At 35.3% G+C, this 15,212-nt stretch overlaps 1 protein-coding gene across 5 annotated transcripts in view; it reads left to right on the forward strand.

Moving 5' to 3' along the window:
* The window catches only part of COL21A1 (collagen type XXI alpha 1 chain), a 169,141-nt gene that overhangs the window by 70,755 nt on the left and 83,174 nt on the right, over positions 1-15,212 (forward strand). For all 5 annotated transcript variants that reach the window (XM_046640526.1, XM_046640524.1, XM_046640528.1 and 2 more), the window contains 6 exons: positions 3,994-4,162; positions 4,253-4,469; positions 5,410-5,583; positions 6,829-6,906; positions 8,602-8,610; positions 8,910-8,993. In XM_046640526.1, the coding sequence (XP_046496482.1) occupies positions 3,994-4,162; positions 4,253-4,469; positions 5,410-5,583; positions 6,829-6,906; positions 8,602-8,610; positions 8,910-8,993 (731 nt within the window). The remainder of the gene's footprint in view (positions 1-3,993; positions 4,163-4,252; positions 4,470-5,409; positions 5,584-6,828; positions 6,907-8,601; positions 8,611-8,909; positions 8,994-15,212) is intronic.

The following is a 15,212-nucleotide window of genomic DNA, read 5'->3' on the forward strand; positions in this document are numbered from 1 at the left end:
AAAAATGGCAAAACCAGACGTTATTTTTATAATTTTTAAGCCTTTAAAATTATGTAACTATTTTCTAAGCCAAATGGATTTCCATTTCTTATATTTTTTTCTTATTGTCAAAAAGTAATATATCTATGATAAGTGAGGCTCTTACTGGTGCAAAAGATTTTGACTTTTCTGGTTTGTACACAAGTTGTGCTAAGGGCTAGTTAGAGTCTATTTTCCCATTGACTTATCACCGAATGGAATGTTACGAAAATCTATGCTTAATATGCCCGTTTTCTGTCAGCGTGCATCTGGCAGACACCTTCCTCAGATAGAGGACTGCTAACTCTAAATCAACCAAGGTTTCAAGACAATGGGATTACTTGCTGGTAAAGGAGAATGAGATCATTCAATCTGTAATGAGCAAAGAAATTGTGTGAAGTTGGTGCTGTTTTCCTTGTTATTTACCTAATCTTTGGCAAGAGGATTTCTACTTGGATAATTTGTTTTGGTTTCCCTATTGTTATTTTATTGTATTTCCAATATGATGTGATGGAGTCTCAGTCATCACAATCTTGGTACTAAACTGAAATGATGGTGACTGTGCCTCCTTTTTGTTGAACTTGTGCACGATATTAAAGTTCACGATGATAGAAGGGATGTTCAGGAAGGCAAATGTATTAAATGCCACTGAACACCATTGGAAGTGTGTATCAATGACACATATACTCCTGTTTGCCTTACATTAAAGCTAAGTTCAATCCAGGAGAGCATGAAGAAGTTGACTTGCACAGATCTGAGCTCTACCAGAGGCACCATGGACCACTCTGTTTTGTTGGACAATCAGGTCTGGATTAGTGAAATTACTTTTAGTCTCTGACCGCAACTTCCTTGATAGACTTCCTCAGTTCTCAATAAAATATGCGACTTCTGGAGAGGATTGACACACAAACTACCTGGCAATGTGGAATTGGACTGAGTAGGCACTTGGAAACTAGGCTAGATATGTTCTGGAATAGTGTGTTCATCAGTGCCTCTGTGATATTAACTTATAACTAGAAAGGTGTAGCTGGACATATTTCATTGCCCTGGCCAGACTCAAGATATATACAGTTTTTGCGTCCCCATCCATGGTGGGATGTTAAATAAAACACATTTTTTTATTATTTTGATAAGACTGAATTACTTCTATTACTAAGCCCTGAAATTTAACTGGAAAACAAATATTACCGGACACCAGTGCTTAAAATAAATGGAATAATCTGTATTCATCCCAGAAAACATTCTCGTTCCCAATGCTCTCTGAACATTTTGGAGTAAAATGAAGTTATAACTGTAGTCTGTGTAGGAAACCGTGTGTGAACTTAGGTCTTCTGTGTTTTGCTCTTGCTCCTGAATGCACTCCCTTATGCGAACTTGGTTTATCTAGATTGTTCTACTTACCTGTTGGAGGTGTTATAGCAAGCTCCCAACTGAGTCTCTCTTAGCCTGAGATTTTCATTGTACTTAAAATGATAACTTCCAAGTTCCAGTTTTTGTTTCCAGTTTCCATTCCCCCTCTCTGGATGAGGTTGTATACTTATATATATATATTTCTTTTTTCTACACAATGGGGAAGTTAACTATTTACCTCTGTTTTCCCTGAAGTTTGTGCAAAAATTGTTTGTTGATCATCAAAGTAGCATTTTATATAAAGAAACTTTCTTTTATCTGTTTCTTCCAGCTAGGTATATGCAAACGTATAAACTGTATTTCAGCAGTTTCACTACATTTTTCTTTTTAGTTCCCACGTGTAAGGATATATTATTGTTCTCCATGTAGGTAAGAAAATTGGGAACAAAAATTATTCCTTCAAGAAAATATAATTATGGGGCCATCCCGGTGGCTTAGAGGTTAACTTTGGTGTGCTCCTCTTCTGTGGCCTGGGTTGGGTTCCCGGGCGCGGACCTACACCACTTGTCTGCCAGCGGCCATACTGTGGGTCACATACAAAATAGAGGAAGATAGGCAACAGATGTTAACTGAGGGAAAATCTTCCTCAGGGAAAAAAAAAAAATATATATATATATATATACATAATTATTTAAATATATTTTTTCTAATGAGATGTGCTAGAGAGTAATGAAAATATGGCTATGTTGTGACCATTAATTGACATTGCTGATTTCACAAACTGTGCCACCATGTTTCCTATAAAATTTGGGGGATTAGAATACAGCAGGAAGGATGCTTTAATAGAAAAAGGATGAACACAATACCTGCTTTACCCTCTGTACTTGCCCACCATTTTGGAGTTTCAAAGCACTTCCCATATATCATATCTGATCTTCAGACGAACACTGTGAAGGAGGTCATTATTTTCACTTCACAGATGAGAATCCAGAGGTTCAGGAAAGGTTGAGAGGCTTAGGTCTGAACCTAAGGTTCTTGTCTTAAGTCTGAGATCTTTGACATCTTGTGACTTTTCTTTTGCAAAGCAAATCAAAGCAGCAATTCAAAGCAGCAATAATTACCCTTATGATGTAATGTTGAACACGTTTTCTTTTCAGCTGAACTTCTCTCTTTTGCAGTTTTAAATCAAAGGCATTTGAACTGAGGCTTCATAGATTGCTGTATACCCCACCCCCTGCCAAAAAAAAAAAAGAAATTTGCATCATAAGACAAGAAAGATTTAATTTTATTCATTGATTTATGATTTAAATTGTTTAAGACAGCATTACTGGGAACACTTATTCCTGCTCCTCATGTTTTCATGAGGAGAGACTTCAGCTAGACCAACTCTTCTGATCTCTCTCTCCGCCTTCTTTCACTCCTTACCGCTGACTGAGAAAAATAAGTTTCAGATTACAGAGTTTGATGAAAATAGCTGGTCGTAAGTTGGCAAGGTGCCTTCTAATTTTATTTATATCAAACCTTTCTTTTATTTTATATTTGCAATATTCTATGGTACGAGTCATGACTGTTCATTTTGGACTAATAAAATCCATCTCATTACTTTTTATTGTATTACAAATATGATTCTTTTCCCTTAATGTTATGTAAGAAAGTGATTATCTTAAAGTGTGTTTAGTGGAGTTTGTTCGTTTTTTTTTCTGTTAGCTGTCTTGTAAAATATAAGCAATCATGCACGATGTGTATATTATATGAAGGCCTTGGAAGAATCTGAAACTATTGCAACATTTCTACAGTATAACAGCTTAATAAATTTCAACCATATAAATATTTCCACATAATTTGAGACACTAGTTTCCCAGAGCAGTGAAGTGAAAAGCATATCATATTTTTATAATTTATGTAGGTGACTGATAATGCTAACTTTAATGATTCTTCTTAAGGACATGGTCTTTACTTATTTGTAAATATGATAAATATAATATATAGTATAAATCCTCATAGATAATAGCCCATTTGAAGGACTTCCATGAACAGAAAAGACTCACAGTTCAGTTGTTTCCAGAGTGCTAGAACCCCATGCCGTTTGAGCTGTAGAATTATAAACTGCTAGAACTGGAAAGAATATAAGAAATGACACTTAATTTTTATCCCTAAAATGCAAGGAATGCAAGAAAGGAATCTTAGAGTTCTTCTCTAGATCCAACAAATTTCAGAGAGTTATCCAAGGTCACATGACTAATTCATAGAAAATCCTGGATGAGAGTCATGAATCCTGTTCCAGTGCTTTCCTATCCCCCAGGTACTGGTTCCCTCCTATTGAAAACAGTGAATTATAAACTTCAGCATAATGTTGCCCTTAAAACAATCTATTAACAAATGTTCCTCTTACGTTTCTATTTTACTTTTATCCCCTTTTGGGGGTAAAAAAGACAATTGAGACTTCACTCTCAAGTGCCAAAAACACTCCCACATGTTTTGTCAGAAAATACGTTTAAATACATTTATGTGCATATATAGATTTTATTATTCTTATGTTGCCTAATATTTCTCCTGTGATTTTCTTTTCTTGTGGGAGTAATTCATGATTAATCAACTTTTACTGCCTTTGCTTTTGATTTGTAGAATCTGTCTGTCCAACACGAATTCCAGTGGCAGCTCGCGATGAGAAAGGGTTTGATATTCTTTTAGGCTTGGATGTAAAGAAAAAGGTTAAGAAAAGAATCCAGCTTTCACCAACAAAGATAAAAGGATATGAAGTAACATCCAAAGTTGATTTATCAGAATTCACAAGGTAAATGTTATGTGTTATACAGCTTGTGTTTTTGGATATGACTGTAGACTTGTTGAGAATAACTTAAGCTTACACATGTTCTTTTTCTAGCAATGTTTTCCCAGAAGGCCTTCCTCCATCGTACGTATTTGTCTCCACTCAGAGATTTAAGGTGAAGAAAATGTGGGACTTATGGAGAATTTTGACCATCGATGGAAGGCCACAAATTGCAGTTACCTTAAATGGTGTGGATAAAACGTTATTATTTACGACGACCAGCATAATTAATGGCTCACAAGTGGTCACTTTTGCTGACCCTCGAGTTAAGGTAAAGATTCCTGGATATGACTATGGTATTCATGGGGGAATCACCATCAGATTTGTATGTGTTGGGAAAAGAGAGCCATGATTTTAACGTGAGAGAAAAGATACTGACTTCATATTTTAATGTTGCTTTACTGAGTAAAAGCAACAACGGAAGGAAAATTGTTTCTTAATTCATATAGGATTAACAGGTGAGGGGAACTAACATTGTTTTGAGTGTCTGCTACTAGGTGCCAGGTACATTTAATTATAATAACCACCCAAGGAAAAAGCCCCATTGCTCCCATTTTGCAGACAAAGAAACCAAGGTTCAAGGATACTGTTTCCCCTCAAAGTAACACAGCTAGTGAATGGTGACATCAGAAATTGAATTTATGTCTGGTCAATTTCAGAGTCCATGTTGGTCTGTTTTACACTGCCATGTCCTAAAGGATATCGAAATAAAGACATAATTGTTAGAACATTAAGTACAGGCAGATAAAGGATGCAAAATTCACACTAATTAGGAAGACATTTTATTCCCCACAAAGGAATATATATTTAGTAAAATCATAAATTAAAAATAAAAGTGTACTTTCCAAGTCATGTGTTCGGGATATAGATACAATGATAAGAGCAATTAAGTTTTGATCATTATTGTAATTGTGATAGTCTAACAGTATACTATATAATTTAGGAAGTGTATAAGATTGTATGTGAAATTATGCATTTACACAATTTCTTCACTTGGTAAGCAGATGAAATTTGAAAAAAATTTGTTGTCTGCCATTTTCACTAAAGGCAATGTGGTAGTTCTGTAAGAATTGACAGGTGAATATGAATTAGTATATAATAGAACTAATCTGTGTGGTATGGATTTATGGTTGGCAGCGAGGGAATGGGAACAAAGAAAATAAAATTGTTAGGAATTTTATTTATGCGTCTTCTATACTTTCTTCCTGTAGACATTATTTGATGAAGGCTGGCATCAAATTCGTCTCTTAGTAACAGAACAGGATGTAACTCTGTATATCGATGATCTACAAATTGAAAACAAGCCCTTACATCCAGTTTTAGGGATCTTTATCAGTGGGCAAACCCAAATTGGAAAATACTCTGGGAAAGAAGAAACTGTTCAGGTGGGTAAATAATGATTTGCTTTTTGCATTGTATAAAATGCAGGCTTTGCTGGCCTTTGTGGCAATGCTTACCACATTTAACAGTATTTCACTTACTTGTGAATTCCTTTCAGATATGCAGTCAAAATGTGATCAGTTCATTAGTGAAATTGTGTGATAGTGTGTTTGTATAAAAACGCAAAATTAGACAATCTATTTTATAAGAATACTTAGGTGTCACAACTAGAAGGACCCACAACTAAAATATACAGCTAGGTACTGGGAGGATTTAGGGAGAAAAAGCAGAAAGGAAAAAAAAAAGAAAAAAGAAGATTGGCAACAGTTGTTAGCTCAGGTGCCAATCTTTAAAAAAAAAACAAAAAGAACACTTAGAAAAATGTTCCCCTGGGTTCAGGGTCAATTTCTGCATTCATATGAACCATTAATTTCATATTTCTCAAGAGAAGCATAGATTAAATAATGAATTTGAAAAGGGAATATGATTAGAACTATAAGTGGGGGTTATCAAATTTCTTTGCAGCTGTGAGGATAAAATTAGATTAATACATATCTGAATTCTTCATGCACAAAACTAACTTTTTGATATCTCTTAAACTTTTTGGTATCTGTGTGTGGGTTGAGAAGTGTATATGTAAAAGATTGCCTTTTTTTTTTTTTACAATCCTTTATTTGAAAGGTATGTCTTTCCCACTCTTTCTATTAAGGGGAGACTGTCACATTCAGATGTATGATTACACACATGGTCTCTATATATTAATGTTACATATCAAATTGTAGTAAATATTTAAATGGTAACACATGCAGGCCCTTCTCAGCGCCCAACGCTCCATGCCAGGAACTAAATCTCTGAGACTAAAAATGGCATCTTGAGCTCACCCAATGCAATCAGGAATGTTGTAGAGATTTAGGATAAACACAGAAAGCCTGGGAAAGCTTTTGTGACCTAGAGAATGCTCTTTAGACTGGCTCTTAATAGAGGGTTACTAAAAAACTCCACTGGGTCCCTGAAGGAAATCCGAAATTTGTTTTTGGTGCTAGAGAAGTTTTCCTGAGGAGTTATGCAGCATCGCATCTTTATACTGTATGTTAGGTATTCAGTTTGCATTTTTATTGTGTTAGCTAAATACTCTGATCTAAACCTTACACAGTTGCTAACTATAGTGACTGTGTCTGCGTATCTGAGTCGCTCTAATAGAACGGTTAGCCTGTGCCTCAACTTTGACTCCATTTGGTTTATGTCCCTAGTTTGACGTCCAAAAGTTGCGAATCTACTGTGACCCAGAACAGAACAACCGAGAGACAGCATGTGAGATTCCTGGATTTGTGAGTAGGATGCATTATTTCTTCCCAAGTGTCGCTTCAGTACTTTCCAAACAATAAATAAAAAGCAGATAATATGTAAGCTTTAATTTTATATAGAGAGTTAATTTGTTTTTTCAATTGTCAATGGAAATAAAGTTACATTGACTAAAATGATGCTCATAGTGAAATAAAATGATAACGTGTTACTCTGCAAGTGTGAATGAAAGACCACAGGAAATGCCTTTTTCCACATCATCTCCGATTATGATTGTTCCATACTCAAGCAGGACTGGACCCGCTCTAGAAAAATGTGTGATTCTTTCTCTGAATATCCAGTGTGTAAAATGCAATTGTATACCTAATTAAATGTATGGACCGGATACCGCACACAGAACCATTCTGAAAAGTAGGAAATAAGTCGTTTTTCTGTTCACCAGCACGTTTTCTTAAACTATAATGAGCATATAGTTTGTTGTTGTTGTTACCTAAGTAAGATTTTCTTATGTTTCGAGTATAGAAGCATCATTTCTATTTATTTAGCTATTTTCATGAATGTGTCAAGAGTAAAAAGATTACAAGCTAAAATGTTATAGAGTGTGATTATGTACATGTGTGGGTATAAAATCAATTCCTTTTCCCCTGGGCAAACAATGGCATATAGTTGCTAACGCGAGTAAGGTAGAATGTTGTGAAGTTCTTTGGCAATGTCGATTCCCAGTGATATTAAGCCCTACATGGTTCTTTCAGTTTGTGTGGTCATGCTGTCATCATCTCCTTTTTTTCCATCAAACTGAGTAACTGGTGAATCTACATGTTCTGAAAACTTGACATAGAACAGCACATTTAAAAGATCTAAAATAAAATCAAAGATGGAAACTTTTAGAAATGATTCATTCTGGGTTTTCTAGATAGGTAATTGCTTAAACGCTATAATTTTTCTTTTAAATACTTATAACTTGGAATATAAATCTCTCCTAAAAGTATGAATAAGTTATTGCATTTTGAGAGTCCATTGTACGTACTGTATTGATATCTCTGCATCGATGTTATGCCCTTTACCATTACCTACCGTATGATAAAAGCACAGCATTACTTGGTTTATTTTGAATCCTCACATCCACTTTTTTGTGTTTTTGTGCCTTCTTCCTCACTCTCAGCTGCGACTGCATGTGGCTTGTATGCCTTTCGTATCTTCATTCCCACTTCTCATTTTCTGGTCTAATTTGTTATTGTTTGGGAAGATTACTAACCTATTTAAAATTGTGCTATTTAGTGAGAAATAGATTGTTTAGTGAGAAGCTCTCCTAAAGTCAAGTGCATAAAATCTAATGCATGCAGTGTATGACTTGCTTAGACGTGTCTTGACTTTTTTCTCTGGTTCCTAATTTCCAGCAAATTCAAGAGAGCATGTAAATCCCACTTGAGGCCCTTTTGTTCCTGCGTGGCAATTATGTCAAGCAGCTTTGGCATTTTAATTTTCTCTTTCTACTCTTCATCATTATTCATTTCCTTCCTTTGTCCTCCTATAAATGTAGTAATAACATGGATCAATAAGTGAGTTTTTAGATAGTTACAAGCAAATGTTATAGCTTTTGCTGGTTTTGGTACTTCATGTATCTCTAACGTGGACAAAGAAATATCTGTAAATTAGGAAGATAATTTAGAAATTTAACTAACAACATGTTTTGAAACACACTTGTTGTTGTTTTCTTTCAGAATGGTGAGGTAGGCCAGGATACTATTATTCTCCTTAAGGTAATATTTGCATTGTAAGACTGTTCAGCCTCCTTGCATCAACTGTGAGTATATTAGGCAAACAGAACCCATTTTTATATAGTTGAAGTTCATTTAGTATTCATAGCTTTTTGTGATTCAAAATTCCTTAATGGATTAAGCTAAATTAAACTGGAAAGTAAATGTAAGATGTCTTTACCATTTCACACATGCAGACACGTACGTATGTACATATCCATGTCCATGCGTCTTTCCGTGTTTGTTGTTGATTTCCGTTTCTGTCTCTGCAGTGCCTCAATGGACCCAGTGACGTGGGTTCCACTCCAGCTCCCTGTATGTGTCCTCCAGGAAAACCAGGACTTCAAGGTCCCAAAGTGAGTAGGACATGCTATTTTTGTTAAAACGCACAAACAAGAGCCTAGCAAATGCACAAAATTCCTAATCACCGTTGACCCTGTTGTGAAATTTCCACCTAAAGCCTTAGAACAGCTTAAAACCTGAGTTTCAGTGATTTTTTAAAAATGTATTCCAATCTGTAACTGCCTCTGAAACTGAAGCCGACACCCCAGTCTGTAGTCAAGAGAAGGAGCATTGTTAGTTTGTTTGCTTGTTTTGTTTTTTCCCCAAACACTGCTGCTAGATCCCAAGAGTGATACCTCCATGCAACCTGGTAAAAAATGAAGAAAGGGCATTTGTTACAATATATTCTAAATTCTTGAATGTCTAAATGTTATAAATTTGGCAAAACAATTTTCAGGTAGAAAAATGAAATAAAAAATTTAAAATTGATTTTAATGTTGTATTTGATGTCTAAGTCTAAAAATAGAGGCATATATATTTATTTATTTCACTTAATCCTGTAATAATTACTTTTTGGGAGTATATTCTTTTAATCATATTCATATATATATATATTCCAGTTGCATATATTTATTTGTGTGTATATGTGTATATATACTATTTGTGTGTGTGTATAAACATCTACATATTTATTTGTGTACATATTTTTATATGATTGGAGCCATGATGTGTATACTATTTTATAACCCATTACTTTTTACATAACAGAATATTCTGCATATGTTCCTATGCTGTTAAATATGAATAACTTTTTAAGTAAGATGATTCTTATTGTGACATAACTTAAACACAGGCTAAGATACTGAAAAGTTAAGTGGCTTGTCCACTGTATATAAGTCTTGTTCATTTAATTTGTTCATTTAATATTATTTTAAAATATCCACCTAAGTAAAAATAATGACTAACTGAAAGCAAGGATGACTCCCTAGCCAAAAAGGATCTTTTGTGTACTGATCATCGTTTACTTGAGGTGACCATAATAGTTTTTGTTAAATATGAATCATAATGTTCATTTACATGGAAGTTTCTTAGTATTCCAATCACCATGACCGAAAATTTTAGCTTTTGAACTGCTGATCTAAGATAATTTAATTCTTCAGATCTTTTGTGCAGGTCTCTCCTGTCCATTTTAATGTGATAGTTTATGATGTACTTTAAGCTTTCAGATCAAGAAAGAAATGGAATTTAAGGCATTAAAGTATACATTCAATGTTTCATTCAAAGCAAATCTATTTGGCTTGGAATCTGACTTCAGCACATTATAATCGATTTAATACTGTAAACTATTTTTGGATTGCATTTAGGAAAGTTGAGCCAGGTGTTCTTTAGTTAAAGTAACTGCGTGTTATTTAGGATGCCTCAACAGAAAGGACAAATACCAAAAGATGCTCCCTAGGAGAATATGACTTGTAAGACAACTTGGTATGACCTACCAGAAAGCTTCTTTTTAAAATATATTTATATAGTTTATTCAACTTGGAACCTTACACATAAAAATGATTTGATCTGCAAGAGATATGGTGTGGAAATCAGAATCCTGTGATGTCTGACCTCTCGAAGCCCACAGCGCTTCCCCGGCCCTCAAGTGAGATTCAGGCCACTGCCAGGGTCTTTAAAGGGCTCTCCACTTTTGGGGAGGTGCCAGATGCCTCTCATATTTTCTGGTTCTTCATTAGTGGTCCATTAGGCATCTTGTAGTGACACCAATTTTTATTCACATATGTTTCCACAGCAAATTTTTAGCATGCCCTTTGTCTTATATGGTAAAGCCTCTGATTTCCAATATTTCCAAGTTTCGTGTGTTCCTCATTTTTATTGCCTTTTCTTAGCCATAATCTAGCCCCATTGCCACCTACTACTTTAAGTGAAATTGTAGTTTTCCACCAATCTTCAAGTTGGCGTGACTTCTTGATCTGCTTTCCATTTTCTTCAGAAAATCTGGCAGGAGGACAGGAACACACACACACTCTTCCATCCTTTTAGGACTCTTTCCCCTGGAGGTGGTTCCTTACCCACATCAGGGACCTATATGTGAAAAACAGAATCCCTAGCAACACTCCGAGTTGTGCTTCCTTTAGAGAATTTCTGGCTTGGAAAATTGATAGAATTTCAATTAGTTCAACAGAACCTGAACTAAAACAGACAAGGGAACTTTACTGTAGATCCAACTGAGACTGGCCGGCCATTTTTGTTAGATGCTCTCTGGAAAGTTTTTGCAGATGTTCATCAAACAGAGTTACCTGTGAAGGACAGATCTAGTCTTTCTTTTAGCCAGAAATAGAGTTCTGGGAGCTGAGTGTTGAGTCATGAGACTGAAACAGAGGAGAAATTCTTGTGTGGATAGGTGGGTCAGCGCTTATTCTAAGATAAAGAAAGTCTTATGTTCAAAGTTCTCTAAATTTCTGAAAAATATGACGACCCCATTGCAAAATCAGATCAAAATAACTGCAGTATCCCACACTTAGACTTGTTATAGCATTATAAGTCTTCAGTATGCATAGAAAAATATATCTGTCACTGGACTGTGAGCCCCTTGAAGAATAGTTTGTTCATTTTGCATCCCTGATGCCAAAAATAGGCAGTAATTAAATTAATGAAACTATTGCAATAATTTTTGTGTGCAAGCACTTCACAATGAAGGTTAATACAAACTAAATTCTCCTTTGGACCTCCAGTGTTTAGCATAGTGCTTAATAGTAATAGTTTTTAATTTAATGAATTATGAAATCATTGAAAAAATAACATTCACCCCTCCTCCCAATTACCCTGTGTGGAATACCTTCATTCTATATGAAAGATCCAGGCAACCCCCAATTTACAAACAACTCCTTTTCAAAAGACTTATACATGCAAACAGCAGCTTCTCCCCCGACTTCAGTAGCCATAGGAACATCTTTGGGTACAAACTCCTCACATTTGATGTAAACTTAAACGTTAGCTCTAGAAGTGAATTCAGATGTTAGATTCAGAAATGAAAAGAAAGCATTTTTTGTTCTTTTTTAGAATGGAACAATTTCTAAATAATTCTTTGCTTTGAAGTACCACTCTCTCTACAGCTATGTTCTGTTGATTCTCTTTGCTTCATTCTAATAATTCTACCAGTTAGAAGTTCATCTGGACTATTAAAACATCCTCTGTCTCAAATACAGAAGCCTTTGGAAAATTTCGGGGGGCACTGGGTGTTCACATTTTTATGTTAATTTTCCCAGACTAAGTGGATTCCTTCTAGCCTGAGAGAGGGGGTGTTTGAGTTTTGGGGAGGGAAGAGGTTGGTTTTGGAGAATGGAGTAGGTCTTAGGTCGGATACTCCTGTGGAGGTTGGAGGGTTGCATGAAGGCACAAGGATTTTGAGAAGAGGCCTTGACAACACCGGGTTTGGGCCTAGGCAAGGTGTTCTGAAGACATTTGTTTTAGATGAGCAGCTTAAAATATTAGCCTACTTTTGCAAGCATAACTGTTTCTTACTTTAATGATTCATGTTTACACTTCTCGAGAGGCCATAGTCAGAGATGTTTTTGCTTAGTCCATGGCATTTCCACTCCTGTCAACAACTTAAAAATCCTGTGGCACAAATTCAGTTCAACATAAGTAAGTATTGCTTTTCAGCTACACACATATTTTTTTAACATTCAAAATGTACAAATGTTTTTAACTAAATTAGAAGAAAGTGGATTGGGAATTTAATCACAGTTGTACAATAATAAGCCATATATTTAATTTAATATATTTGGAAATTGTTTTCCATGTTAAATTTGCTAGCAATTCCCAGGTCTGGTTCTGATCAGCATATGCATTTTAATGTGGGTGAGAAGAGTAGTGTTCAGGAGTGCAGACTCTGGGGCTGAATTGGCTGAATTCGAGTGCCATCTCCACTACCACTTTGTGACCTTAGGCGAGTTACTTAATCTTCCTGGGCCTCAGCTTTCTCATATGTAAAATGGGAATAATGAAATCACTTGCTTCATTGGATTGTTGTGAAGATTAAGTGATTTAATATGTGTAAGTATCTTAGAGCAGTGCTCAGCATATAATAAACAATAAAGGTTGGATGTCAGCTTTTATTACAGTAATAAAGTTGAATTTTTATTTTAATTGGCCTTCTCTCCAAAATGAATTGGGGTTTTACTTTATTCTTCCAATTTTATGGAAACGACACCAAACCTACCTGAGGTTTTGCAAATAAATCAGTAGGGCAATAGTCAAAATAGCCAGTCAAATCTACCAGCAATAATAGAACCTGCAAAAGACATTATTTTCCCTCTTGGGGCTGTTGAGAGGTGTGATGGTCCTTATGAAGTCACATTGGATTTATCTTGTGCGTGATTTTTTTTTTCCCCTTGGAAACTTAGTTTTGATTAATTTAAAATGTTGTTGTTAAGTATGTTTTGTACTTTTGTGCAACATAAAAACACAAATCCTGTTTTTTCTTATGCCAAAGCTTTATTTCAGTTTCATCATAGTAGAGGTTAAACACTCTCAGATCCTTTTGATGTCCTAGATTTTGCTGATAAATAATATTCTGCAAGTAAAGAGGTCATAAAGAGGAGATTTGCTTTGATTTGAAATAAATCAATCAGCAAATAGATATTGAATCTCTACTTGATACCCAGCATTGTCCAAAAAAAAAAAAAAAGTAGGAAATATAAACCATGCTTTCAAGGAGTCTCGATCCCAATGGTAAATGAAGACTAATCAAGGGAAAGCTTTGAGAAAACTCTAGTTATGAATAAGTGATCAGTGACATAGGAGCTGCTATAGCATTTCGATAGAAAAAGACCTCAGGAGAAAGTGCAGTAATGAGGAAGTTACAGTGATAGAACTTTTTGTCCTATTGACTCTTAAATGGAAAAGTAAGAAAAAGTTCTTCCCAGGAGAAAAAAAGAAAGATAGAATTCATTGAAAGGCCATGAGTCCAATTTGAACATGGATAAAGAAAGATTTCAGGGTGGCTAGAGATTCATGCAGAGACTGTCAAAATAAGAAGAGAAAAATTCCAACACCCTATAGAACCGGAATGTTATTCCCTAATGCCCAGCAAACACTGGAAATCCTTGGATTAGAATTACAAATTGTATCTCTTCAGCAAGACGTTACACGTTCCAGCATTGCTTTTCTCCCTGGATTTACAGCTATTCTTCATCTCTTTTTAAAAATGACATTTCCCCCTCTTCTCAGCTTTTCCTCATGCTAAGCCTCTTGGGTGGCTCCTAAGTGAAAAGCCCATCCCTTCTTCATTGGCTTCTTTATAGAGTTCGCATAGTTCTTTCCATTTTTCCTGGTATGTTTCTGGAACAAGTCTCCCTAGCCAGGAGCCTGCAGTGGTATTTCAGACCAGCAAATTTGGCTCTATGAAAGTACCCTTAGCAATGGTGTTTAGTTAACATATAATCACTGGATCCTGTGTGAATGATTTCTTGACACAAATAATGAAGAATTATTGAAATCAGTTGCTTCTATGCAGGAGTTACTGATACTGATGGATGAGAATTCACGTTTTTCTGCAAGATGCCCCATGTGGACCTCATGGACTCAATAATAGATGAATGCAATATTATTTTTGAAATATTTCTTAGAATTAAATTACAAAGCACCCTCTCTTCACAAAAACATTGCTTTTTTCATGGTTGGTAACCATCTGAATAGTCAGTGCTGGCCATTGGGCAACAAACTAGAGTTCCATATACTGTGCCTGGGCTCGTTGTCATGTTGTATGGAATAATGTTCTTTGAAGATCTCTGGTTTGTGAGGACAAAGGTCATTTCCTCATTTCTTGTGTATTGCATGTCTCAAGGACTATGGGGGTCGGGCAGAGTTATTTGGCTTGGGCTTTGCTCTCATGAAAATATTCAAATTTTAGGATTTTAACATTATGTTAAAATGAGATTATAAATACAGGCAAAGAGACACATTGACTGGATTGAAAGAAATGACTGTTGTGCAGCTTTCCACCTGAGTCCCACGGGTAAGATTACGTGGCCTGTGGACTGTGTTTTTAAATAAGTAATTATGAGTTGAATTATTATTTCATAGGTCATTGATATCTGTAGTGTAACAGAATTAAGTCTGTAGACTTCTGAGTGAAATATTGCTATCACTGAAACCATATTTGCTATGACACAACATTTTGTTCAGAATTCTAAAATTGAGTCCTGCCATAAATATGGACATTTTACATCAGTGAAAAGTATTTCACTTGTTGTACCTCGTGTGTTCACAGAAATAAATCATTGAAA

Source organism: Equus quagga, chromosome 15, assembly GCF_021613505.1.
Source record: "Equus quagga isolate Etosha38 chromosome 15, UCLA_HA_Equagga_1.0, whole genome shotgun sequence".
Classification (NCBI taxonomy): domain Eukaryota; kingdom Metazoa; phylum Chordata; class Mammalia; order Perissodactyla; family Equidae; genus Equus; species Equus quagga.